The 27,975-nt window shown below is 49.6% G+C and overlaps 1 protein-coding gene across 4 annotated transcripts in view; it reads left to right on the top strand.

The window, feature by feature from the left end:
- The window catches only part of JADE2 (jade family PHD finger 2), a 72,466-nt gene that overhangs the window by 8,485 nt on the left and 36,006 nt on the right, over positions 1–27,975 (top strand). For all 4 annotated transcript variants that reach the window (XM_039559461.1, XM_010390674.4, XM_039559459.1 and 1 more), the window contains 2 exons: positions 820–905; positions 12,058–12,215. In XM_039559461.1, coding sequence (XP_039415395.1) covers positions 820–905; positions 12,058–12,215 — 244 coding nt within the window. The remainder of the gene's footprint in view (positions 1–819; positions 906–12,057; positions 12,216–27,975) is intronic.

Below are 27,975 nucleotides of genomic sequence, written 5' to 3'. Positions count from 1 at the left end.
CCTCTTTAATGACATCTAGCCTGACACTTCAAAAAACAAGCTGTCTTTTGGAAGCAAGTGATGTCCCCACATTTGGTCTTCATTTTGTGAAGTACAAGAAAGTGCCCTGCAAAGTAGTGCAAGTAAAAAATACAGGGTGAGCTGGTGCCTCTTCCCCTGCCAGCAAAAATAGGCATGTGAGATTTACCTGGGCTCAACTGCCTGAGCTGGTGGAAGAACAGACATTTCCCACCACAGTGGTACCACAGCCTGATCCCTGAGTCAGCTCAGCTCCTGGCCAGAGCCCTTCCCGAGGTCCTCATGTACATGGCTCCATCGTGTTTGGGTGTTGCTTATGTGCATGGCGTTGTTTCCTCCTATTTAGCTCTCCAAGGATAAAGTCAGTGTTAAATAGGCCTGTTGATAGTTACTTTGTTGCAACTTCACAGAAACATTTTTATATAGTGGAATATGGAGGGGTCCTCGTAATACAGAAGACTGAACTGTCATCATTATTTTGCAGAAATTCCAATAGTCAGTTTGTTATTTATTACTAACAAATACAGTCTTATATTTAAGTGATAATGACACAAATGGGTTGGAAATAAAGATCACTAATGTAGTGATTCCATCACATTTGAGGCCTTAGCCACCATTCCCTTTCAGAGGTGGTAGCAGGAGTGATGATACTGCGCAAAAAAAAGGTCATGTCAAGGTGTTACTCCCTCTTAGTGCTGACCCAAAGTATTGGTTGAGGCTGTAGCAGTGGGGCTGGTGACAAAAGTATGGAAAAAACTTTGACTCTTTCCCAGGTAACCTGTCTCTGTTGCCTTGTTGCAGGTCACACCACATCAACCTCCAGATGCTCCAAAATTCCGAATACCAAATCCCCCTGGTCACGGCAGAAGGAGAAGAAGCCCTCTGAGGTATGTGGGCTTTTAGGCTTTTCCCAAAGGAGAGTTTTCCCATGGGACTGTGCTTGCCCAGATGTGGCAGCCAGCATGCCCGTGGCTGTCTATGGGCAATAGGTGCCAGGATAAGGCATCTCCAAGAAGCCAGAGCCCCTGTTGCAGAGCCACAACTCCCAACAGCCGTGTCAACCCCAGCTCTCCCGGGGACGGAGCTGATGGGGATATGTGATGAGCATCTCTGGTGAAGGGTGGGGGTCCTTGTGTCCACTCCATCTCTATTGATGGAAGTAAAGAGAAGTTAAGTTTCGTGGGACTGAGAGGTCCTACAGTACTGGGGTGTCTGCATGCCAAGGTTCCCTGGTTTGACTGCCTGCCTGGGTGCTCTTTCATTAATGGCACAGATCACAGCACTGGGGAGGGTGATGTGGAGACTCCTCCCCGTGGACAAGGGGGAGGCATGGAGGGCTGTGAAATGAGAGACAGCACAGCTGAGTTGCAGGTTGTGTTGTGTTGTGTTGTGTTGGTTTCCCCCTGTCATGGGGCTCAAGGGCAGTAAGCTGAGGCCATCAGTGCCTGACCTTGCCGCAGGGTTTCCCCTCGCTGGTGTGGGCAGTACTGCCCATTCTGGGGATACTGCCCAGGTTCACCTGCTGGCTCTGTAGTGCAGGGTCTGGGTCTTGGGTGGGAGGAGCTGTTTGTCCCCAGGACTGTGCTGGAAGGGGTGGTGCTGTGTCCTGTTTTCCTTATGTGCCTCGGATACATTTCCACTAGCCATGGAAACTATACCAGGCATGAGCTGCTGTTGTAGCAACTGCAGTGTTTGGCAGTGGTCATCTTCATTTCAGCAGCAGCGTGAGCAAAGCCAGAGGGACATTGTTCTCACATTCCCTTCCCTCTGGACTGGGGTCTGGAGTCAAACAGTGCTAAGTTTAGAAGCAGATGAAGCTGGCATGGCTCATGTGAACTCCCCAAGTCCTCCACGTCTCACCTCTCCTGACGCTGTGGCCTGGTGAGCACAAACCTCTGTAACATCCTCCTTTTGCATCAAGCTGAGTAGAGATTTTGAGGTTTTCCTGTGGTCACTGCCTGAATTACAGCTGCACTTGGTTCTTACTGTTCTGACAGGTTTACATTGATATATCTCGGTTGGCAAAGGACACAGACTGAAAAAGTCCAAGTTATTTGTGCCTTGGGTAAAGAGAGGGACTGCAAAGCTGTTACTACCAGCTGAGTTAGTAGGAAACACTCCAGAGAGCAAGAACCAGGGGTGTAGATGTCACTGACTGCTGACAAGGCTGTTGGAAAATTGAGTATTAGCACTGTTTAGGTTTTTGTTTGGGTTTTGGTTATAGATGTATCTCTTAGTGTGGGTATGGGGGAGATTTCTGTGAGCTGAATCCTCTCTTGGAAAGTGAAGCATTTAGGGCATCTCCTCGTCCTGTGGCACCATTACCCCTCTCTGAAATAACTGCCTATCCCTATGCCTGATGTGTTCATAAAGGCCTTGGATGAGCCCTTTAAGTGCTGTCAGGAGTCCCTGCCACAGAGATGCCCCATGTTAGATGTGAGAGGATGTGGCTCATGTGTCACGACAGTGTCATGGGTGCCATCCTGCTGCTGCCCAGTAAAATCCTCCTTCAAGAGCTGGGACATCTTTCTGCCTCACTGATGCAGACACATTTTTGTCTTCAATATGAGTTAGTTTAATCAGCCATCTAGGAATTTACCTGGCTGTTACTGAATATAAGTCCAAGATTCCAAGTGAAAATGCTTCTGGACTTGATGAAGGATGGTAAGACCTGGATCCAAGTTGCTGCTCTGCAACAGCTGGAATGAAAACTAGATCTCAGTCCATGGCAGATGTCTGCAGAGGGCTCGTCCCTCTGCTTCATGCTGCATTATCCCCTCAGGACGGTTCTCAGTGAAATGTAGCTGTGGAACAAATAAAGTGGAGCAAAAGCTGAACGGTGCCCAGCTTAGCAGCAGTTGGAACAGAAAGCAAACCTCTGTGGCTTATCTGAACTGAAACTCCAGGGGAATTTGGGGAGGCGATGTGTGATTACTCCAGCTGGAGTTTGGCCAGGATGCTTAAGCTGACAAACCATCTTTTACAAAAAGATGGTGGGTACACAAGCAGATGGAACAGTCCAGATCTCAGCTGTGCTCCCCTCACTGTGCATCGCCCCTGCATTTGCTGGTGTCTATGTCTGCTGGAAATCAGCGCCAGCTGAAACCAGGGGTCAGGAGGTTGTCTGAGGTTGGATATAGTATCACTCCAATCACTCCAAGACCTGCAGCAGTGCAGGGAGATGATTTGGAAGTCACTCCAGTATGAATTTCCTCTCCAACAGCATCTTCCAAACTTTTCCATGTGTAACCCAACTTCTGCTTTTCCTGTGAGCACCCATGAACCCGTCTGGTCCATGTGTGGGATCCACTGCTTGTCATATGTGAAACACTGCAGGGTTTGGCACATCCTCCCAAGAACACTGGGGGATTTCAGGCATAGACTGGGATAGGCATCATGTCCTGTTGGAGCAAGTACTGAGAAATGTAAAACATAAATGACACCACGGTCAAACTACTTCACATGAAATAGTGAATCACTTTTTCTCTTGTCCATCCTGCTGAGGATGGAAGCCACAGGAGAGTAATAGGGAGAGCAGGATGAATGTGTTAGCATGTATTAAACCCCTAGCCGTTTTGGGGCTGGACACATCTTTTCTAACAGTAACTCAAACTCCAGGTTTACACATGGCTTACAGCTTTATCAAGAGCTGCAGGGGGTGCAGGTATGTCCTGAGGGATGGCCATGCTGGAGGATGGGCTGAGGGAACAGGGGATTTATGTGTGTGTGAATTCACCAACCTGTCCTGCCCTTCTCCAAGCTGTGTCCCCATTTCTCTGGGAGCTGCTGTCCCAGAGAAACATGCATTCTCCGTGACAACCCGGGCAGGACATAAAAAAATCAAAAGCACTAGTGTTACATAGTTATTAGTCAGGTCAGGGGGTGATGTTTATTATGAAAGACTGTGAGAAGGGATTAACTATACACATTAAAAACCACCCAATACAAGGCATCTGGAAAAACAAGCTTCTTAACATGGAAAAGTACTGAGCTGTTTGTAAACATCCGCGAAGGGGCCATTGCCAGGGAGGGTGATTATATTTATCTGTGCCTGTCACGGGGCTCTGCCCAGGCTCTTTCCTGACTGTCCCAGGCATCAGGCCTCTGTCTTGGCTCTCTCCCTCACAGAGGTGACAGTCGTCCTCCCCTATCCCTTGCCTGGGCAGCAGAGCCTTCGGGGCTAAAACCTGATGCTGATGGTGCCCTGGGCATGGCTCTGCTGCACTGCTTTGCCTGAAGGCAGAGGATGGACGTGGGCAGCTGCCAACAGCTTCTTGCATCTGCAGTGATAGCAGTACCAATCTGGTGATTTTAATTAATCTCATTAGTGCTTGTTTGTATCTTAACATGTCTGCAAACGGAGCGTGGTGGTTGGTACCCATCTCCCCGGGTCCCTTCAAGGAGGTGCTGGTCATGCTCCCCACTCTGGGAGCTGGAAGGAGGGAGTGCTTGCTCAGGTTATCCCAGCCGTGGATCTGAATCTGCAGCAGGGAATAAGACATGCCTGAAGGACGGATTTCTGCTTCTGTTAGTGGCACATTAGTGGAATCCTGCCCCTGGCTGTAGAGCTGCTGGGGATGTGAACACGAGCCTCACTGGTTTGACTGCAGTCATCAAGCTGCTCTCCTGTTCCTGACAGGGAACAGTTGTCAGTGTCTAAGGAGAGAATCTAAGAACAAGGCAAGTGTGTAATGATAGTTGCTGGTTCTATCTCCCAGCCATCAGCAGCCCGGGGACTCCCTCGGATGCTGCCTCTGAGTCACTGCCTTAGCTGCTGTGATAGTCATTAGCTCCAGAGCTATTTGAGATCCGAAGTGCTCACCTGCACTGCTGGAATATATTTTGGAGGGACAAAAGCCTGCTTTTTTTGTGCAGAACACCTGCCTGCCAGCCCTCCAGGTGTCCTTTCTCAGCTGAAGAGCCCTGCACAGTCTCGGCTCTTCTGTGCAGGTGCAGCTCATCCCACCGGACGTCCTCATTGCCCTTCTCCCTCACTCTGGACCTTTGGGAGGCGAGGGGACTGCAGCTGCAGGCAGGGCTCAGGATGAAGGGGAAACCACAAATTTATACAATTTACATTATTTTCTGCTTGCCTTGTTTAGATACTACTTCCGTGTTTTGAAAGGCGCCTTTTTATATCTCTTTACAAGGATTTAACTCTTAATAAACATTCTCATTGTTTCCCTTCTAAAAAGTAATTCTTACTGCATTGGATCATGGTTTTTTCCTCCTGCATTAGGTATATAGTCACCCAGTGCAATGTGAATGCAGTTGCTGTACTCTTCCATGCTTGGAGAAGAGCTTTAATGCATGTGGCCAAGCAAGACTGGGCATGCTTTTATGGGGCTGGATGGGGAGGAAATCGGTCTCTGTTGAAAGGTTTGACTGCAGTTTGGCTTTGTCAGTTTTCCCATGCCAGCGCTGGGATAACAGATTAAAACCATTGTCTTCTGAATGCTGAGGAGGGCTGGACAAAAATGCTTCTTGTTCCTATTTTGAGTTCTGTTGTTCATTGAAGCTTTAACATTCAGAATTTCAAGAGGAAACAAGACTAGATGAAGAGATAGGAGGCTGGCTCCCAAATGGACATGGGAGTTCAGGATTTCTTCCCCCACAGGCACATAATATCTGGTTGCACACACACTCCTGGCATTGCTGCATTTCAAAACGTTGCTACTGAGTATCGATGTCCTTCTCATTTTGGAAAGGGCTGGAAAAATGTGATAGAACAGCAGGGATGTAGGACTGGGAGGTCCATAGGGGTGTGGGGCAGGGCAGCCAGGGCTGCACCCACCTAGGTGCCATCTCAAGCTGATATCAAGACAGTTCGTACAACCAAAAACTATTCCCAGGACTCCCATTGTTCCTGTTGTTTTCTCTTTCTCTAAAAATCCTTGTGACTCATGAGCTATAACAAACAATTTTATGCTTGAGAGAGTGAAGGGCTAATGGAGCTGGCTGGAAATGAGGAGGGAGTCCTGCGAATGAGGCAGCTGGAGACTTCCCTCGTCCCAGTGTGGATAGAGGAAGGTGGTTATGGCTGGGGGATGTGCAGGACACAGCTGCCAGGACTGCAGTCATGGAAGGAAAAAAAGAGTGTTGAGCCAAAACCTGAAGAAAACCTGTTATCTCAGTGTCAGGAAGCACTCCCACACCCTGCCTGCTGTGACCTGCTGCTGCCCCTGCTTGGGAGCAACGCTCGGAGCACCCACCACCCCTGCTTGCTGTGGAGGGGTCATCACTGTGAGATCCCATGTGGTGCTGTGGGTGTGAAGATCACCACTGTGAGATCGCGTGTGGCTGCTGTGGGTGTGAGGGCATTGGGGAGGATTACAGATCTGTTGGGTGATGGAGGGAGTGGATTCAAAGGTGAGATCTCGGATGCAGGCTGTGACCATCCCTTCTCACCTCTCCTGCCTGCCCTCACCCTAGTGGGTGCTGTGTTTTCTGCATGCACTTAATTTCGGGCTTCTCTTCTCCTACATTTTGTACCACTGCTTTGCAGTGTGGAGTGCTTTGGAAAGAGTTCTTTTCACTAAAACCTTTTAGGGACAGAGATGTTATTGTGTATTAAATACTGACATCCCATCCTTGGACTTGAAAGGAGGGACCGAGCTTATTCCTCTGACCCAAGAGCGAGGTCTGAAAGCTCCGAAGTCAGCTGGGTGCAGTTGTGGGGGAAAATGTGTAACAGAATTCCCGCCAGCTCAGGAGGCCTGGTGTGCAGGGAACTGGCCTGCTGGAACCCATCTGTGTTGGGCTGAGCTGCCTGGTCCCTCTGGAGCTAGTTTCTCCCAGGCTGGTTTGCAGCAGGCGCCTGGAGCCAGGTACCCGTGCTGGGGGATGCCGAGGCCGTGCCGCCTCGCTGGGCGCAATCGGCTGCGCCGGATCCGGCACAGCAGTCCCTGGGCTGGCTGCTGCTTTAAAGCTAATTAAACCCAGTGCTAGACGAGTGTTTCTTTTCATTTCGATTTAAAGCCCAAAACAGATCCGGCTCTTTGGCTCTCACCCAGGAGCTGGTTTCGTACAAGTGGAAAGTCATTACCACGTTTGGAGTTTGGTGGTTTTGGGTGGGTTATCTGGGGCAAAGGGGATAATTGGCAGGCTTAGACCTACAGTACAGTCACTGGAAAAGCCAAGTCCTTGACAGAGCACGTGGTGTGGGAGCTGAATGGCAGGGAGATTGCCGGCCACTTCATTAAGAGGGGTTTGTGAGTGATTCACAGAGCCTGGAAATTGATGAAAGAATTGCATGGAAAGGTGGTGGAGAGGCTCTCAGAGGGGCTGGATGGTGATGGGGGAGAGGCAGAGAAGGAGGAGAATGCTGGAAAGCAGCACAGCCTGGGAGTCCTTAGCTAAGGGAGGGATAGGGAGCAGCACTTCTGATGCTTCATGGTGTGTCCATCATCCTTCCTGCTGTGGCAAGGCACTGTGTGCCTTGGCATCTCCCAGGGGTAGGTGTTTTTCTCTGAGGTTGTCCAAGTGTTGGACAAATTGATGCTGGTCCATGGAGGGCTCCTGGAGATGCCTCGCAGTTGTCACAGGGCACAGGGAGAGGCTGCAGGGCTGTGTCCGGTGGGAGAAGCAGCAGATCCTCGCCAAGGTGGAGCAGCTGATGTACAAGGTGCCAGGGGCTCAAGGAGGAGCCAAATCCAACCCCTGCCTTGCAGGTTTCTGCCATACCCACATGAGCATCCTTTGAATACTAGTCTGGATCCAAGTGTCGCAGTGGGATGTGAACATCAGAGGATGTTACATTTAATTAGCTCAGGGGTTTTTTATATTTTTGAGAGGTAAAAGCAATGCAGCTTCTGCTTCAAAATAGCAAATTACAGAAATTACAAAAATACCGATATATTGTTCGGGAACATTGTTGGAACACCATGGCTATGGCATCCCAGTGACTTCTAATTTTACTGGACTGCCAGGACTGGCTCTACTGGTGAGTTGGTCCAACACCAGAAACTGGTGGGCTGAAAGGATGGGGAGGTAGTAGAGGTGGGTAGTCCAGGCTCACCTGACCTGTGAGATACAAGGGAGATGAAGGTTTTCTCCACATCCCTTTCTTTGCCTGGAGTCTGAGGCTGTACAACCACACCAACCTGGACTCTATGTCCATTTCTTTTGGAAATACAGAGGCAAAAATGTCTTGGGATTTTGAAATTTCATGTTCTTTTTCCCCATCTTTAAAGCTGACAGTAGCAAAGGAAGAGGCTGGCTCTGGGCACTGGTGTGATGCATCTCTGAGCATCACTAAACCTCCGTGAGCTTCCTGAGCAAGCAGAGGTAATAAAGGAACATCTTGGTTTGGCCTTTCCCATTGCTGGCAGATCGATAGACAATAACCAGATCCCATTCAGGACTGAAAGGGAAGGACGGAGCCTGGCCAGGGCTGTTGTGGTAGTGGCAGGGGGAGCGGGTGCAGGGCAGCAGACAATTTGTCGGCTCCCACGGCCGGGGAGAAACAGTAAACACTCCTATTGAGGGAAAATTGCTTGTTTTCTGGTACCCAACTTTCTCTTCATCGCCAGGTCCTCGGTTCATCAGTGCCCAATTTGTCCTTTATTTGGTTTTCATAAATAATTCAGAAGAGTTTGAGTAGAATAATTGAGTCTTTTCCCAACCCTAATCCCAGACAATTCAAAACAAAAAGACATTTAGATTACAATTTGAGCGTATTAGCTGTTGGGAGATTTCCAGCCAACTGATCTGCTTTCCTTTACAATTTCTGTGCTGTTCTATCATTTCTAAAGTGTTCTGCTTTGATAGTTAATAATTTGAGCATATCCAGTTCTTCATGAAAAGACAGAGGCGTCGCTGTGATAAAGTGCGGGCGCGCGTGCTGCCATCGGATGGGTGAGCTTATCTGTTTTCCAAGAAGGACTAAATAAATGAAATAGCGAGATTGCAAATCCAGCCTGCGATGCGCCTTATCTTCAGGGAAATAGATACAATCGTGCTTATTTGGCTTAAAATTAAAACTAAGCTTCTATGCTGATGCGAGCTGAAAAGCCAGAAGGGATGAATTTGGGGAGGACTTAATGCAGGAAAACACGAGCCTGGGATCTGCACCATGCAGAGGGGAGAAATTATACCAAGGGCTGGTCCCATTGCGGTGCAGGCTCCTCCACCTCCCTCTTCATCAGTAGGAGGAGGGTGGTGGGCTGGGATTTTGACACTGTGCCATGGGTGCCCAGCCCTGGTATTGCCCCAAAGGGACAGGGCCTCTCACCTCGCCTAGGTTAACCTCGTGCTGACCTAGCAAAAGAGAATGGGGATCCTTGCTTGGGGTAAGGCTCTGGGAAGGCCACAGCTGCTGTAGGTTCCTGGGGAGACCTCAGGGCAGGGTAATAATATGGCTGGACCCTCCCAATGGTTGGTTGTCCTAGAAAGGGCAGTCCCATGTTCTCCACTGCTCTGGAGCTGGCTGCCAGGTCTGTGCACTGAGGGGGAAGCAGGAGCATGCTGCCATCCTGCCCTGCACTGCCAGCACTGCCCTGAGCAGCTTCCTGGAGGAATTGGGTGTATTTGTCTGCATGAAAGAGGGATGTAATGCTCCTGCACCCTGCAGCATCAGAGGAGGTGTCCTCAGGAGGCAACTGAGCTGGCAATGAGGGAGAAGGAGGGTACTCACATGTCGGTAGGGTCCAGTTCAGTTTGTTTAGAAAAGCTTTTGGGTGCCCTGCACCTTTGAAAACCATCCCATTGTGGGCTTTGACCACAACTCCTCAGGGCATATGTCTCCCAAACAGTATTTTCTATAACAGTATCGTGCTGTTGCCAGGGGAAGGTTAGATTAGGAAAAACTTTTTCACTGAAAGGGTGGTTAAGCACTGGCATCAGCTGCCCAGGGCAGTGGTGGAATCACCATCCCTGCAGGGAATTAAAAAGACGTGTGGATGTGGCTCTTGGGGACATGGTTTAGTGCTGGGCTTGGCAGTGCTGGCTTGACAGTTGGACTTGATGATCATGTAGGGCTTTTCCAACCTTAATGATTCTGTGGTTCAATTACTGAATGGTACTGGTGGCCAGAGCAGGGAGGTGGCACTGACCCCCATGGTGGCCTCAGCCCTGTGTGGTCCAGGCACAGGACAGGAGCATCTCATCCACCCAAGCTGAGAGCTCTGAGGAGTGAGGGATTACTCAGGTTCACGTTGTCCTCATTGGAGCTGGGCACTGAAACTGGGTTAAGGAGATGTTCTTGACCCAGGCTGTGACCTGTCAGCACAGGGCTGTCAAGAACAGCGTGTATTTCTGCCCTGTATTTTAGAAAACACACTTCAGTGGGATTCCTGTGCTTGTTTGGATACACAGACCCACAGTGCTGGAGGGACTATGATACCTCACATATCCCTTCTCACGTTTAATTTAATGCCTGTCGTAATATTTTTTTTAATTCCCCACACTGGCAGTGTGTTAAAAGGTTACTGTGGTGTCTATAACCATGTGTTTGTAGCACACAGAGACTTAAAGGACCCTGATCTTTCCCAAACTCAGCTGACTGTAATATATAGGCTATTAATTATGTTTGTTGAAGGGTGTTGTGCCAGGACTATGTCTGACCAGCTCAAATGAGGTTTATATAGACGTAGTCGAAAATGTCTCCAAACAGCTGCATCAGGAGGAAAGTACCAGTAAAATTCAGAGGTCCCAACATAGCAAAGGTTGTTTATATATCGTATTTAACTCTAATTGGGTTAGCAGCTGAGACTCTGAGGATTAAGCAAACTGACCTAAATACTGGTCTCAGTGGTCTTAGTTAACGTCTAGTTTCCTGTGTTTCAGCCGATTTGGGTTCCCAAATACTCTCCAAAGTGTGTTATCTTTGTATCAAAAAAGGTAAAACTATGTAGTATTGTTTCTTGTGATTCTGACAAGGCAATTCTCATTGGGAGAACAGACTGTGAAGAGATTAAACAATATCCAAAGAAAACATCCGATCCATCCCAGCCTTGTGGAAGGAATGCAGAAGTAGCAGGGATGGAGCGAGATGGTGTCCAGGCAGGATTGCTGGCACTGGCAGTTATTATTCCAACTAATAGCAGATGGTAGAGAGGAGAAATCATCCATTTTCATTTACAATTTATTTTTATGCTGCAAGAGGCAGGATTGCACGAGTCATTGCTGTCAGGCAACCCTCTGGAAGGAAAACCTTACTTACAGTGAGGCATATTTTTAGAATGATTTTTTCATCCTTGTATATTGGGAGAAGATGCTGCAGGGCCAGGAGTGAGATGGAGAATGAGCCCATTCACTGACTGAAGGACTAGAGGATTTTCCTATGGGGAGGACAAGGGGTTTACTGAGTCAGGAAAAATCTGTGTTTGTGGATGTGTAAGCAGCACTGAGATAATCTTTTAGCTGGATATTTTTTACCTTCAGCTTTTGTCCGTCCCTGTTCAGGACAACGAGGTGTTGTGATGGAGACATGAAGGTGCTGTGCTTGGGGCAGGGAGGTGACCTGAAGGGAACACAAAGGTGCTCAGAATGGTGAGGTGACATGAGGAGGACATGAAGGTGCTTGGGACAAAGTGGCTCTGTGTTTCCCACATCTTCATTCATGTCAAGAACATAATTTTCCCTGTGAAGGCCACACGTGGAGAAGCTCACTTGCCATACGTCCGTTAGCATTTGGAGTAGATTCGTGCAGCTGCACTGAAGCCATCAGTCCCCTAAGATAAAGCAGCCTGTTTCTTTAGTTTAATACTAATTTTCAGTCTGCATCTTGTCCAAGCTCACACCCAGTGGCTGGATTTCCTGACTGCCCAGTATGGGGGACCTTGGAGGGGTTGCAGCTGCAGGGCTTGGGCTCTTGGCGCTGCCTGGCTGGAGGGGAGTCCCTGCCTGTTGCCATGTTCCCCTGCCCAAAGCTCACCCTGAAGGGACCTAAAGTGACACCCTGAAGCCACACCATTGGTGATGCAGACACCCACTGTGCTGTCCCTTGGGGGCAGTTTCCCCAGGACGCCCTTCCCGGGCACGTGCACCCCCAGCCTCTGCTAGATCTCTGCACTCAGGATGGGGTTTTTTCCGGTGCAGGTTTTTCGGACGGATCTGATAACAGCCATGAAGATCCCTGACTCCTTCCAGCTGAGCCCTGACGAGTACTACGTTCTGGCTGACCCTTGGAGACAGGAGTGGGAGAAGGGCGTCCAAGTGCCAGCAAGTGCTGAAGCCATCCCAGAGCCTGTGGTCAGGTAAGTGGGCAGGGTCCTCTCCATCTGGTTCTGTCCACGGGGCCCCCTCTACCTGGTCCTCTGTGTGGGGTTCCCTCTGCCTTGGTGGGGTGCACAGAGAGCACGTAAAGGTGGCGCTTGGGATCCTGGGCTTGCAGAGGGATGCACGGGGACCTCCCACCGCATCCTGAAAAGTCCCTCTTGTGTGTGTGGCTTTTTTTGGGCAGTGGCCAGCTGGGACAGCTCCTTGTTTGCTCTTGGTCAGGAAATTTTAAAAAAGATCTGATAAAATGGAAGGGATGATAAAAAAATAGCAACAGAAAATTGTGCAGAATGCCAGCCTCTGCCTGGCTTCTTGATGCATCTCTGTCTAGGAGTACGTGGTTGTACTGCTGGTATTTCGTGGCAGGGAAGCAGGAGTTGGCCCTTAAATTAAAAACTTCCCTCTTTACCGTGTTTGTGTGGATTGGAGACGTGCTGGGCATGCTGAGATTCAAGGCTTGGGAGAAGGAGCCCAGCAAACAGAGAAGCATCTCCCAGACCTTGTAGAGACGACGTCTGTCAGCAGAGATCGGGGGCTCATTAGCTATTTTAAAATAGGGAACTTGAGTTTTAAAATAGACACTTAAACAGCTGCTCAGGCAAGAAGGAAACATGGGGGAGCTGCTACTCCCTTGATGTGTGTGGGGGATTATCCCAGGGCAGTGGCCAAAGCTGTGGGGGAAAGGCTGGTGCTGCCAGTGGGGGGAACTGAACAGGCTGGGAAGGGACCCCAGAACTTGCAGGGTCGGATCTGAAAACTTGCAGGATCAGAGCCAGAACTCCCCACAGGGTTTGCAGGAGCTTTGCATCTCTTGTGTTTCCCTTCGTGATGTGTGACACCGTGTGTGCATCCTGCAGAAACACTCGTGAAGCATCGTGCCAGGGTGATGCCAGGGCTGCTCACGGGAGCGGGGTGCCTGCAGGGGGATGTGTTTTGCCAAGGGATTTGGACACAGAGCAGAGGCTGGTGGAGGCTCCGCTTGTCCCACAGCAACAGCAGCTGCTCCTGCTGCAGCTGCCTACCCCGCTTCTGAAATAAACTTTTGTGTACGCTCCCCTTCCTCCCCTGGGGAAAACAGAGAAAGAAATGAAACTTTAATGAGTCTGAACACATCAAAAGGGAAGTTGTAAAGGGGGCTGTTGAGTTGATTTAATCCTTGGGAAAAAAAAAATGCAACCAAAAAAAAAGAGAAGGGGAAAAAAAAAGCCGGTGTGTGAAATATCTTTTTTTAGTTGTCTTTGATAGCTAACCGCAGTCTGGCCTCACCAGTGCTCTGCTTCCCAGCTGAGGGCTCGTGCCGGGGCTATTTCCAGAAGAAAGGTGATAGCTTGGCACTGCCTGGGCTGGCAGTGCCCATGTAGAGCCGGGAGTGCTGCTTCCCAGCAGTGGGATTTGGCATCCCAGACCTCACAGTCAGGGGCTTCTGGGGTGCAGGACAGGCTGCAGATATGGCTCGCTGCTTGTCTCCAGGCCCTTGGATTTGGGGGTCCTGGAGCAGCTCTGCTGCATGTTTTCATACATGGGTATTCTTAGAGCGATGCCTGGCACAGGTCATTCCTCCCAGGTCCCCATCCCAGTCTGTCCTGGTCTGACACCCCCGTCACCACAATTATACGCCCTTGGCTTCTGGAGGTGCTGCCCACTCACCTTGAGTGTGAAGTTTCACTTCCAGTGTCAGGTTATCCTTTGAAGAATTTCTAATTCTTGGGATTATTTTGCTTGTTTGATTACTCTCAAAATTGGCACTTTGCCACAATCCTTGATGAATTGCCTCCTGAAATAGTTCCAGCTCTTTCTTCAGTACCTCAACATTGTTTTGAGTTCAAGACTTGCTCTACGAAGAGTTTGTTTTATTTTTAAAGCAACAGATATTAGGCAGAACTTCTTCCCTGTGATGGTGGTGAGGTGCTGGCACAGGTTGCCCAGAGAAGCTGTGGCTGCATCTCTGGAAGTGCCCAAGGCCATGCTGGACAGGACTTTGAGCAACCTGGTCTAGTGAAAGGTGTCCCTGCCCATGGCAGTGAGCTGGAACTAGATGACCCCTTTAAGGTCCTTTTCAACCCAACCCATTCTGTAATTCTGAAATCTGACTCATTCTCTGTGGCCTCTCAAAGATGCTCATTGCTGGCTCCATCATTCCTAGCTAATCTCAGGTGGATTTCTGCAGCTCCTCTAGTTTGTGTCATGCCCTGCTCATCCCAGGCTGCTCCTGGGCTACTTGGAGATTGTGCTGCTTGCCCACAGCTTCAGCTTCCTCTTCTTTCTTCTCCTGTTGCCCTGTCTGTCTTGCACTGTGTCTCAACTGCCTGAACCATCTCTCTTTGCTGGCAGGACAGCAAGCATGGCCTGAAGGGCTTTGTCCTCAGACAGATGCCTGTTTGGGATATTTTGCCTTCCCCAGTGTGATGGGAGTAGAATGAAGAGCTCATTTTACAGCAGTGTTAATGGTTGCACCTGGTTTGTAGCCATAATGCACATCCCAGGGGGAGAGGCAGTGACATTGCCAGATTTTTTTTTAATCAGGACAGCATCTCTCCACATGCACACCAGAAGCCATAGCAGAGATGTAGTGCTTCTGCTAAGCAGCTCTTCCTCCCAAAGCATCCCTGCCCTCAAGGTTTTCCCACTTGGGCCACTGATACGAGAATGGGAGGTGGAGAGGGCAGCATGGGAGATGGAAAGGGCAGTGTTGGACTGCCATGGACAGTGCAGACTGCAGTCATTTTGCTGTCTCCAGGGTTAGACAACTCCCTCTTGCATCTTGCCCTGTTTCGGAGGAATGTCAGATGCTTTTTTGCAAGAGATGATTATTTCATCTGCTTTCAGAGCACAGCCTTAAAAGGCCTTACAATTCCATTTACCTCCCCCATTTAATTGCTATAATTCACCCCAGTATCCATCCCAGGAGCAGGTACCTTGCTGGTCCTACCTGAGCTGCTGCTTTTGCTCCCACCCTGTGGCTGCTGCCCCGTGGCCTCTGCATTACTTTCCTCCTTTGCTTCCAAACTTTCAGTTTTCCCATCTCAAACAAAAAAATTCATCTAAACCAAACATCCTCTCTGTGTCGGATATGAACAATCCAAATTCCTTTAATCTGCTGAAAAAAGTCCCTGCATTGATGTTTTTTGTAGACTGGAAATGTGGAGCCCAGCAGCTGATGCTCTTCCTCACTGTCAGTGCTCTGCTTTCCCCTATCTCAGAGGTGTAACAGAGCATCCTGCCCTTAGGGAGGGGTGCCTGTGCTAATCCAGTCCTGATGTTGTCACTTCTGACAGCCACTTCCATGTGAAATTCCTAGAGGGAGGTGGGGGGGCTGGGGAGAAGACGCTGGAGCCCTGGGAGCTGGTGAGCAGACAAGCCTGCAGAATAATCCCAAGCCCATCATGCTGGTGCCCAGGGGTTGATTCCTGGGCTGAGCCACTGGCAGCCAGTGGGTTGTGCCGTGGAGTGTGCGGGAGTCGCTTCCCGCTCCAGAGGTGGATCTTGCCCTCCGAAAGGTGCCGTGCACGCAGCCGCTGCTGCTCTTTTCATCTCCCGCCTGGCTGCTTGGAAACTGGCTCTCCCTGCCTGCACCCTGCCTCTAGGTTTTGTGCCTCCAAAGCTGAAAATTAGATTTTTAAAACATTTTGTTTTACTGGAGCTGTAAAATGTCAAAAGCTGGGGGTGAGGCAGAAGGCAAGAGCTGTATTTTAAGGAATGCTTTCCCCAGAAAGCAGCTGTCTGAAAATGCCTCCACTAAGAGCCACCTTAAACTCGAGGGTCCTTTCTAGGTTAGCACAAATTGCAGTGCAGTTGTGAGGAAAGCAGGGAGGGAAGAGGTGCAGCATATCTTAGCTTGTTGTTCCAGGAGGATGCTGCTGGCAGCCAGGGTCATCAGAGGCAGCACAGGAGATCAGCTGTTTCCTCTCCGTGATCACTTCTGGCTCATGGCTACTCAAAAGAGTTTTATTTTGTATTGTGACATGCCTGAGAATTGCCTGGAGCTTGAAGGGCTCCTGTGTGGTGATAAAAGCCACTTTCAGTCAGATGGGAGCTATCAGGAATGAGTAGTCAGGGCAACTTTCCCCTCCAGCAGGCAGGCTGGCATCCCGTGCCCATGTGCCTGGTCATCCACCTGGGATTTGGGTGGTGGTGACACTACATCCCAGTGGTACTGTGTATTCCACCTCTGCTAGAGCCCGTAGTCAAAGGATCTCCACTGGCTTTCTTGAACCAGAGCTGAGCCTTACAGCCCCTGTGTGAGGTCTGCAGTTATTTTACAGTTGTATAAACAGAGGCACAGAGATTTCCAACATGAGTAGAGCCAGGTACAAGGTCCCAGTCTGGTGTGGGGTGCAATTGGGTGTTGGATGCAAAGTGGCTCATCTCAGCACAGCTTAAGGATTAAACAAGGTAAAGTAAGGGTAGGAGTTATCAGCAGTTTGGAAGCATCAGGGCTTTGGGTACCGCTCCTGTTGTAAATGAGATGTTTCATATGAGCTTTGTATTCCCAGAGTCACACCACAGTAAACCCCAAAGGATGTGGACTTTGCTGGTTTGATATGGGTGCTCATAGGAGACTTTGAAGCCATTTTTGAGCAGCGGATGTGCCAGGGCCTGACCTGGGCTTGCTACTGGTGGCGATGCTGGCAGCGTGTTGAGCTTGCACAGCAGAGCATCACTTCATAAAGCAGCGGCACCTACATGGGATTTAATGCACCTGTACAGGTTTTATTTCCTTCTTTATTTAGTGATTTAATGTTCTTGGCATGCGGCTCCTTCCCCAGGCTGACAGGGATGCAGGCAGGATCTCGAGGTGACTCTTGGATCTCGCATTAAGCCACATTAGTATGTGCTGTAGATTCTGTTTCCTGTGAATTTGCACACAGCGGGAGGATGAGCAGGAAGACTGCTTCTTGCTGGCAGGCTTCCCAGATATTCTTGGCATTGCAGATCTATACTTGCATCGTCGCTGTGGCCCTGTTTTAACAGAAAACAGAAAGTGCTGTGGCAACAGGAAGGCACAACCTCGGCGAGTACCAGCTCAGCGATGGCGGCGGCACCAGCACAAATGCCGTCTGCTGCGTTGGCCGGTGTCTGTGTCCCTGTCCTGTCCTCCTCCCTCAGTCCCCTCTGTCCTTCTCTAATGGCTACGTGCACAGGTCAGGCAGCTCCTTGCTGTGCTCATGGGATCACATCCAGCTGGTGCAGGGCTGGCTGGATCATGATGGTGTGGGGCTGCCTGGTCAGTGGTCGTGTCCTCTGAGCTGTGTTGTTCTTTACTGAACTCTAATAAGGAGTTGCCCCCGCATCTTCAGGAGTTCCAGCAGCTTTTTACAAGGGTATGTAGTTGCTGGCAGGTTGTGGTTTTGCGGTACCAGTGTCAGTGGAAGAGGAGGCATGCAGAGCAGGTTTGTGGGAAGCAGTGCTGGAGATGAGTGTACTGAGGTGGGGAGAAGAATGAACTGGTGCACCAGTAGTGGGTGTAGGACTGGGACACATCCCTGCCCCCCATCTGGCAGTGAACAGACACCTCAGCTCCTCCTCGCAGGGCTGGGTGCTGCATCCAGAACTCCCAGCGCTGCGAGGGAGCGATTCCAGCGAAGGGAGAAAATCCCTCCGCGAGCAGTCTCTGCTGCATTGTGGAGCATGGTAGCCTGAGGAGCAGTGGCCAGCAGCAGGGTGGCACGATGCAGATGTCCCAGCTATGTGTGGACGTCACCTCTCCCCGTCCCTCGGGAGTGCTGGCTGGCAGCCAGGCTGTATCCTTGCAGCTCCCAGCCCAGGGAGGGCTTCCTGAGGCTGCGTTCTCAGTGTGTACTCGATGAACCAGCACACTTTGTTCTTGAGTGGTGAGGTTGGACTTCCTTTCCTCGGTTGGCGACGCAGCCTGGCTGTTGACTCATCAGCAGCTTCCCTTGGGCTTTGCTGCAGAAGGGGCAGGCAAGATTCTGCAGCAGTTTGAGTAGCTTTTGGAGCAGAGCTTTTTTTTTTAACATAATCCTTTTTTTTCCTGTTTTTTTTTCGCTTCCCTCCAGCTCATCATGAAAAATGTGTGAGTTTGGAGCTTGCAGATGGCATGCTGGCGATTTTACAAAGGGCTATTTCTTGGGTTGGTTATCCCCATTCCGTGGCTGCCTGCCCTTAAATATGCCTGGGTTCTGGTATGCTCCAGAAATACATGTACACTTCCCTCAGAGACTGTGCTCTGATTAAAAGAAATGAAAATCCCAACTGCCCTAGGCCTAAATGTTTTGATCACAAGTCCTGGGACGTGTGTGGGGAGAAGAAAGCTCCTTGCCTGTCCATTCCTGGGGACCCCCACAGTGACAACTGGCTGTGGTGAGGATGGGCTGGGTGGTGGCACTGATCCAGGACAGCAGAATAATCCTAGTGATGTAACATCAGTGAGATTCATCTCCAGCTCTGCCACTGGGAAAGGGAGGTTTCCAGTCAGATCTGCTCAGGCAACCCTTGTCCCTGCAGGCAGTGGGGAGGGATGGGCTGCACACAGGGTGGTCTGTCCTGCCAGTGTTCCAGGTACCTGGTTTAGGATGGGATGAATCACACCCAGGGCAGCAGCAGTTCAGAGGGTCTGGGCCATGTAGAAGGTGGTACTGGTGCTGCAGAGGGTGATACTGGTGCTGCAGGAGGTTGTTGGCTCACGCCCAATGCCTGTGAGTGCTTTGCAGCGGAGTATGTGTGATTTACTCTGCCTGTTACTTGTCATCATTTCTGGTTTACTCTCTGCTTGACAAGTTCTTGTGTGGGCTTTCAGCAAGTCCTCACCTTTATTAGTTTGCTATGGGAAATGTGTTAATCCAGCCTGTTCTTACCTCATTCTGAGCCACTTGGACTTTTATTTTGAATGTTTGCTAATCCTCCCAGTGGTGGATGCCTGTGGTTTATACTGGATCAAGCACACAGAAAGTCAAGTGTACTTCAGCAGTAAATGTATAGAACGAGTGAGCTTGATTTCCTGCTGCTCTGTAACAAGGTTTACAGCTCTTGGGACCGACTCTGGTTTGGTACAGCCTTGAGAGCCTCCACATCTCACTCCATTGCCTCTGCTCTCCATCCAGAACCATGGATTTAGTGTGTAGCCAGGCAAACCCCAGCAGCTGTGATTGCTGGGCTTGCAACCGCAGCACTAATGAAATCACCTCTTAGTGATTTAGTGCACCTTGGGTCCCCTTTGAACAATGCAAGGAACTATTACTTTTAAGTGCTCTCCAGAGTGACGGGAGGAGCGGGATAGCCCAGCAGCAGAAATAGCTGCTCAGTTCTTGGTGCTGCTGTGGATAATCCTGTTCAATTTAGGTGAAGTACTGCTGGAAAGTGAGCTTCACTATGTTCCCAGGACCCTGGGGAGGTGGAGGAGAGCTGGTAGGTGGTTTCTTTCAGTGTACTTGAAGAAGATTTGGAAAATCTGATCTAGTTGAAGGTGTCCCTGCTCATGGTATGGGGCTTGGGTTAGGTGATCTTTAATGGTGCCTTCCAATTCAAACCATTCTGGGGTTTCATGAAGTGCACCCAGACAAGCGTAGCTGCACGTGGATGGTGGAAGAGGCAGGCGGATCCCTCCTTGTTTTCTGGGATGGGCTGTGTGCTGCTTCGAGTGACTCAGCGTCAGAGCAGTTCTCATGTGTTTCAGGGTTCAGCATTAGTTCAGTGATCCAGAACACATTAAAAGAGTCTGGATGCTGCCTTTTCAAATTCCTCAAAGCCTTGCTTTCACTGGGCTGGATTTCTTTAAGGAGACCCATGTGATGACACCGTGCTGATGGATGGGAGTTGTCATCTTGTGCCCGTGTCTGTATTTTGAGCTTTCCCATACTCAGCTCTGTGAGTAACAGTGTCAGGGGGATTTGTCCAGTTCCTGATCTGCCGTGGCTCATGCTCAGACCATGGCAGGTGCAGAGCTGCTACCGTTGCTCATGTCTTCTGTTTCTGGTCTCCATTAGTAGGTGGATACAAAGGCAAGTGGAGCTGTTTGCATTGCTGAAGTAATTGTGGAAATATTATCTGTCTGGGATAATTAATTCCAGATGCTTTAATGTTAGTAGCTTGGCTTAAGTTACATAGAGAAGCAACATCTTTTTGTCTTTTTATATCCAGAAAACACACACTCAAGTGTCCCTGGCTTCTCTAGTAGCAATTCCAAGATATGTATTGCTTAAATGGAAATGAGCAGAATACTGGCAGCCTGCAGGCTGGGTTTGGAGAAGGTTGCTGTGTGACATGGGTCCTTGAAGGGCCACCAGGTAGGTCAGTGATGCTCTGGGAGAAAGGGGAGAGCAGCACCCATGGGTGCTGGGCTGGCTCTGCCCTGCTTGCCTGCGGGGAGAAGGTGCTGTGTGAACATCCTCTGCAGCTGCCCTGGAACTGCAGGCTGCTGGGTTTTGCTGGGTCTCAGAGCCAGAAGAGCAGCATAGGATGTGTCCCCTCCCAGCAGCAGGGCACAGTCCCCTCCTGCTGCTTTCAACACCGCTGTTAGAGTTGAATGGCACTGAGAGAGAAGGGGGAAGGGAATATGGAGAAGATCCTTGCACAGCGTCAGAAATTATGTGTGTATTTTGCTCTCAGCCCAGACACTGCTTTTGTCTAGTCAACCAGAAAAACATCTGCGTTTTGTTGTTCCAACCAGCCCACCAGCAAACCACTGCCCAGCCATTGCTGTGCCCCTGCAGCCGTGGTTTTCCTCTGACAGAAGTTGTGGAGATGAACCCAGCTGTGCTATGGTGCTCTCCTCTGCCTTGGGAAAGCAGACACTGCTCTGCACCTGAATGCTTCTGTACCAGGTCCCTACTCCCATCTACATCAGAATGGTTCTCTGGGCACTGAATGAGAGTTGCAACTTAAATAATTCATTTGTTGAGCTAAACCTCAGTGAGATTTAGGCTGGAATATAAACATCAGAAAGACAGGGACATCAACACTGGTCTTTCTCTAGTCTGCTGGGTATCAGGCTTTTTATGTGGTGATAAACAGCTCAGAAATGGAATTGGAAAAGCTGTCTGGGTTTCACAAGATGGCTGTTTAGTGCCTCCTGTTCACTTGTTTTCCTCTTTTTATCACATCAAAGAAGAGTGAATCACTTTCTCCTTAGAGGATTATGTTATTCCAGAGGCCTGGAAGGACCCACTATAGTTACAGGCTGTTACAGAAGGAGATTTCAGATGGGGAGGGAAAAAAGAAAGCATTTTTCTTACTGCATCTGTTAATTGTAATTGGGAGCTTCACAAGCATTTCTGTAAAACTTCCAGAACCTGCCTATGTAAATCCTAAACTTGCCAGCAGCTCAGGAGGGGCTACCCCATGTACCCTACCCCGTCCTTAACGTTCTGCACAGAAACGGGATTGTCACAGGGGGTTTTTCAAGCCCAAGGAGTGAGCCCTTGAATGGTCCCGGAGCCGAAAGGAATTCTATGTGCCAGCAGCTGCGGGTGACAAGGCTGTGCTGAGGCTGTGCCCTGTGGAGCTGTGCTGTGCTGGTCACGGATCAGATGCTCCTGATGGCTGGGGATGTTTTAAAAGCTGATAATGAAAATTTCTAATATTCACTGGATAGCACCGAGTGTCGGATTTCAGCTGGGAAAGACAACGGTGGCAGCTAAAGGGACGGTGGGCGTAGCTGCACCGCGCTGTCCTGGGCTGGTCCCCGCCTGGCAGAGGACAGCAGGGTCCCTGAGACATGCTGGGGTCAGGCATCCTGTGGTCCCTGACGCATCTCCAGCGCAGGAGGGATGGGGAGTGCAGGGATGGGGAGTGCAGCCTGCACAGCCACCCCAGGCATTACGTCACCTGGAGCTGCACTCACTGGCTGCTGGTACCCGGAGGGCAGGACGCTGCTGCAAGCAGCATTAACCCCTTCCTGAACGTCCTCAGTGCCGCTTGGGTAACACAAAGGGACCTTCACAGACCTGAGCATTAGCCACCGATGTCTGTGCAGTCAGGGGGTGCATTTTGAGCACAGCTGCTCCTGTTACCAGAGCTTGGTGAATCCTCCTGGGGACAAATTCAGCTGCTTTGTTCTCTCAGAACAGCAGCAAAAGCCGAGTGGAGCTTCATGGCTGAACCACGCGTGTAACTGGCTCTGTAGGTTTTTGGGACAAGTACTTAAAAGAAGGTTGAGGTTATAGCAAAGGGCAGTGCCAGCCCAGCCACCCTCTGTGCCCATCAACAGCAGTGGGGACAAACTGCACGGTAGCACCGGGCTGTTTGCTCAAGCACGGATGTACACGGGAAGGGTTGATGTTAAGTTCTGTCCATCAACTTTTTTTGCTAGGAATGTGCCTGTTACAGCCCCTGCCATGATGATAACCTACAAATGGTGCAAAATGGGTGGCAGACAGGGCCATCAGCCACCACAGGTTCCCCTTCCCGTGGCTGCTCTGTTGATGTACGTATAATGAATTGTCATGGATTTTCAGAGGCTGTTGCCAGATCTTGAGGGGCTTTTGGCTCGAGCAGCCAATAAGGAAATACTACAAATCGTTTCTTTTCTGCACAAAGTGGTCCCAGCGGTGCCATCTCATTCTGCTCAGGTTCTTGTTTGTTTTAAAATAAAAGGGTTTGGTGACAGTGGCCTGTTGATATACACTGTGTCACCTCTCTCCTCCCTGGGACCAGCTACCTCCAGCCCTCTCTCTCCTCCATCCACAGGAGGATGTGGCAGATTCTGGGTACCTGTGCTCCCTCCTGCGGGGTCCAGGGGCTCTGTTGTCAGGTGGCTTATGCCAGGGGTGACAGCAGGGTGCCCCTAGGGCCCTGAGCTCTCTGTGCTGGTGACCAGGGTGCTCCAGATGTTACCTGGAGTATCTTCAGCCAAGGGGGGAGGGGTGAAGTGCACAGGTACCTGTTAGCACCAAGACCTGGGTCCTAAAGATGCTTTTAGGCTCATCCAGCCGGTCCAGCCAGCTTGCATGCAGGTCTGAACATCAGGCCAGTTAATTTAAAACGTAACTATTTAATATCTTCTTGGCGTTCCCTTTCTTCTTTGAACCCAGCTTTGGGAGTATAGTTTTTGGCTCATGGTTTTATAGCCTTCACTAGAAGCCATAAAATTCAAGAAGTAGGAGTAACATGGTCAGTAAATCTGGGTGTGGGTATGCTGAGGGTCATAAACCCTTGTGTGTGGGTTGTGGCTCTATTGTGACCGTCCACCACCATCTCCAACCCCATCCTTCTTCCTTACATCCCCAGGCTCTTCTTCTAACGTCTTAAATTCTGCTCTGCTGTTGAGAGGCAATAGCCTCTATAAAATCTGTTAGCCTAAGTTCATAAGAAGATGGGGTATCCAGTCCAAGTGGCCTACTAGATACTATTTTAGTAAACAGAAGGTGAAAACCATCCCTTTAAATTGCCCTTTTGAAGCTGTCATGTGCTACAGGAAAATTCCCCCATAAGCAGAGCTGACAGTAGGAGCAGTATCAGCATCCACTGAAGGTTGCTGGCAGAGCTATCTTTCCTAAGCTGATTTATTTATGGACATTGGACAAGACTAATCTAGACTGGAATGGAGGTAAAGAAAAGATGACTGACTAAAGCCTTCGCTGTAATAAAATTAGGTATTTTTAGATGAGAAACACTATGCAGGATTAATTATTTCTATCTGATGTATTAAAAGGGAGCATATAGAAAAAAATGCCTTCTCCCTTCAGCCAAGTGAAGCATTCAGTTTACAGAGATGATTAACCATGGGAATTTGCTGAATATATTTTATTACTGTGTAATCTTCTCCAGGGATAGATGTGATCCTCAAGAGTATTGGGGTCCACTTACTCCTTTTCCTCAAGTGCCCTTGAGACCCACTTTCAGACTAATGGCCTCAGGTTTGTTGTGCTTTTCAGGCTGATCCCAATTTTCAGCCCTTCGTTTAAATGAGCCTTTGATTGATACAGGATTTTTTAAAAATGCTGTGTCTCTGGCTGGCTGGATAAATAAAGGAGTAAATGCTCCTCCAGTGTAATTGAGCTTCTGTGAATGGTTTGGCTCTTGGTGGAGGCTTTGCCTCTGTGATTCTTTGCCATGATGGTGCAGGGAATTTGGGTGGGTTGGTAGCACATGTGCAGACTCCTCATCACCCAGCCTGAGTGTTTCTTTGTCCACCGAGCAGCTATTTGGAAACATGGTTTCCAAATGGATTAAGTCTTGTCCCTGCACAAAAGGGGAGCCCTGATGACATCCCCAGCTCTTGGTGCTCAGCAGGAGATGTATAGACACTGGTGAGGGCAGCCTCTGTGCTTTGTTCCCTTTTTCTTGCTATGTCTCTGCCGCAGTGTTTTGACAGCACAAAGCTTGCAGCTTTTTGGGCTCCAGTTTCTTGAAGCTATTGGAGATGAGGAAGGGTGCCTGGCTGGGTCTGTTTTCTGTGTTGCTGTGAGGCAGGGCATGGTCTTTCCCAAATGATTGCCCTCTTGTATTAAACTGTAGGATCTCTCCTTCCAGTGTTCCACCTAGCCCAAGGCAGTGTCACTGCAGTCATTGATCTTTATATCTCAACACCAAAAAGCCCTTTGCAGGTGCTTTAGCATGTGTCAGGAAGGAGTGGGCTGCTTTTTAGGAATGGGATTTTATCCACCGAAGCAAATCCAGGAATCAGTGGGAGGCTGTGCACCTCTGAGCATTGCATCCTGCTTGGTCTTCCCAGAGGCTTGGGATGCCCCATGTGAGCCTCAGCATCTGGCAGCCTCCAGCTCCCCTCGGGGTGGGAGGAATGTTCATGGGAACAGGCATAGCCTCTCAGGGTTTGCTGAATTGTTTGCAAACCATAAAACTCTTGTATTTAACTGAGTGCTGCAGATGAGTCAGGGAGTTGGTCTGGACCAGGCTTCCAGCAGGTCTTCATAGGGTTATACAAGCTGCTCATTGTATAAAAAATAATTTAGCAGCTATTTCAGTTTCTTAATTTCTGACCTTCTCAGTTTGCTGATATTTGAAATGGTGACAATATGGCATGAACATGTCCGTGCATCCCAAAGCCTGAATTAACTCCAGGGGATCCCAGCCCATGCTGCCAGATCAGCATGGAGTCATGGGGAAGAAACTTCAAAAGTAAAATTTAGTGGTCCTCTTAAGAAGATAGTTTTCATATTAATACTTACTCCTTGTAGGAAAGCGTCTGCTGAGTGCTGCAGCAGCACCTGATCATCCCTCCCTGATCCCTGTGTTCCCAGACAGGGAGAGGCACCTGCCATTGCTGCACTGGCACGTTTCAAACCTTTTAACAGAGTGCTGGTGAGCTTGTTAGATGTTTGTATCTTCATTACCTTGATCCTCATCATCAGTGACGTGATGAGAAGCAAAATGTCACTCTGTAAGTGCCAGTTCCCATTAAACCAAAGCAAACTGCATTTAATTACAGTGTCACAAAAAGCTGGACATTGAGTGCTGGTGGTGCTGTTATCATCAGTGAGCCCCTGAGCTCCCTGTGATCTCTGCATCACCAGGGACTGTGCAAAGCCTGAGAGTCTAAACATGCATCCAGGTTTACGGGGGGTTGGGAGCGTTGGGGAGGTGGGTGCATGACTCTAGGGGAGAGTCACTTGTCTCCTGTCTCTGATCATCAGGTTCAGCAAAACTTCTCTGTGAGATATCTGCAGGCAGGAGGTGGAGGCTGCGTGCCCAGGTGGGAGTGGACGTGCCCAGGTGCTGTGTCCCACACACGGCTCATGGCAGGCAGTATGCGTGCGCTGTGTGAGATAACCCCAAGGGATTGCTCCAGTCACGTCAGCATCCTTATCACACCGAGTGCATTTCAGTGCTGTCAATACAGTAAATGACCTGTTCAGGATACTCCTTTGATATGTACACAGAGCATTAATCTTTGCAGTTTTATGTCAGGATAAAAATAGCAGCTCTTTCCTCCTGCCATCCCGAGCATCCGTGGCTGGCTCGGTGTCAGAGCATCACCTGTTGCAGGGGCTGTTGGGTGAGCAGCTTGTGTAACTCAGCTTAATGAAGGCCTAGGGCCCTGACCTCGTGCCTGCTCAGGCAGCTCTTCCCAACAGAAATGTTCATTGCAGGTGGAGGACTGTTTTTTTCTCAACAGCTTTGAGGTTTCTCCTGTAGCAAGGTGGTGCCCAGCCTGGCTGCTCCCCCACCTGTTTCTGTGCAGAGATGACCTGGACTTGGGCTCATGGGAAGGAGAGGTTCAGTCTGATGTGAACCAATGCTTGTTGCATCAGCAGCTCCTGCTTTATTTTTTTGTTATTAGCATCTTCCAGAGGCTAAAGGGGCTACAAGAAAGGCTGGAAAGGGACTTTTTAGATGGATATGTTGTGACTAGACAGGGGGGAATAGCTTTGAACTGACAGAGGGCAAATTTAGATTAGAGATTAGGAAGAAAATCTTCCCTGTGAGAGTGGTGAGGCCCTGGCACAGGTTGCCCAGAGAAGCTGTGACTGCTCCATCTCTGGAAGTGTCCAAGGCCAAGCTGGATGGGGCTTGGAGCAACCTGGGATAGTGGAAGTTGTCCCTGCCCACGGCAGGGAGGGTTGAAACTGGTTAATCTTTAAGGTTCCCTCCAACCCCACCCATTCTGTGATTCTCTGATTTTAGGGGTTTGGGAGCTCCTTAGATGCCAGTCCTGAAGCTGTGGCTGGAGCATGCCTAGTTTCAGTGTTATTACTGCTGTCTGCATTAAATAGAAGTGTCAGTGAATCCCCAAGTCTTGTCCTAGATTACAGTGAGATTGTTTTAAAATGTGGGGACTAAGAGCTGTCCATCCATGTGGCTCTGTTTAGTTCTTGAACTTAAATTTGGAGATGTACTCAGGACATTGGGTCACATCTTTATTTTCAGTTTACTGGGGGGGAAAGTAAAGCAAAAGAGATGATAAGAACCCATTTCTTGATGTTTCCCTCTCTGAGCCATAAATTGTTGCTTCTCCTGCTGGCATCTCTGGAAGTACTTCTTGTGTTTGTGACCACAGAGAACAGCAATTAAACTACATGTCTGTGTCTGTAGAAACTCCAGGTTCATTTTCCTGCCCTGCCACAGATTTCCTTCCTGACCTTGGGCAAGGCAGGTAGGGTCCCATTCCCAAGGACAGCTGGGCCCAAGTGTCTCACCTTGGCACATACAGACCTTGGAGCATCTGGTACCACAGTTCATCTGGTTATATGATGGACGCCATGGCTTTGCCCCAGACACATCACAGAGCACAAGGCACTCGATGCTCTGACGTGAGCTTACATAGCGGGACAGAAGGCAGATAAAGGTCTTCCAGGGATCAGCAGCATTCCCAGCTGGCACTGGTGCAAGAGCAGGGCTGGGTCCTCCAGCTTTGCATGGGGAGAAGCTGTTTGGAAGGGGCTGACATGCTGCAGCAAGTTGATGTTTGGTTGCTGTTTCTTTGCAGCATCTTTCTGGCGTTATATCTGTGCCAGGAGGTGGATTTCAGGGGAGGAAATGTGAGCTGTGCAAATACTGCAGCAAGCTCCAATCCCCAACTTCGCCGAGATCTGTCAGCTGGCACCACAGGCTGCTTCTCATTTCCAGCTTGTCCTCTGCTTGCATGTCATTAGGCATGACACTGTTGACATGTGCATGGCAAGTATCATGCATATTGCTGCAGAGTTGCTGAGGAAAGGCAGAAGAGCTGACAGCCAGCGCCTGGTCTCTCTCTGTGCAGGGAGTTTGCAGCAGATGAGGCAGCTCCTCTCCCCATCCCTGTGGTTGTGATTGGAGAGCACTCAGAACAAATCTCACAGGCCACCATGGGATGTTCTCCAGTGCCAAGTGTGCCAAAGTGCT

This window comes from Corvus cornix, chromosome 13 (genome assembly GCF_000738735.6).
Source record: "Corvus cornix cornix isolate S_Up_H32 chromosome 13, ASM73873v5, whole genome shotgun sequence".
In the NCBI taxonomy this organism is placed as follows: domain Eukaryota; kingdom Metazoa; phylum Chordata; class Aves; order Passeriformes; family Corvidae; genus Corvus; species Corvus cornix.
Note: the sequence above shows the minus strand (reverse complement) of the source record. Positions and strands in the feature narration are given on the sequence as shown.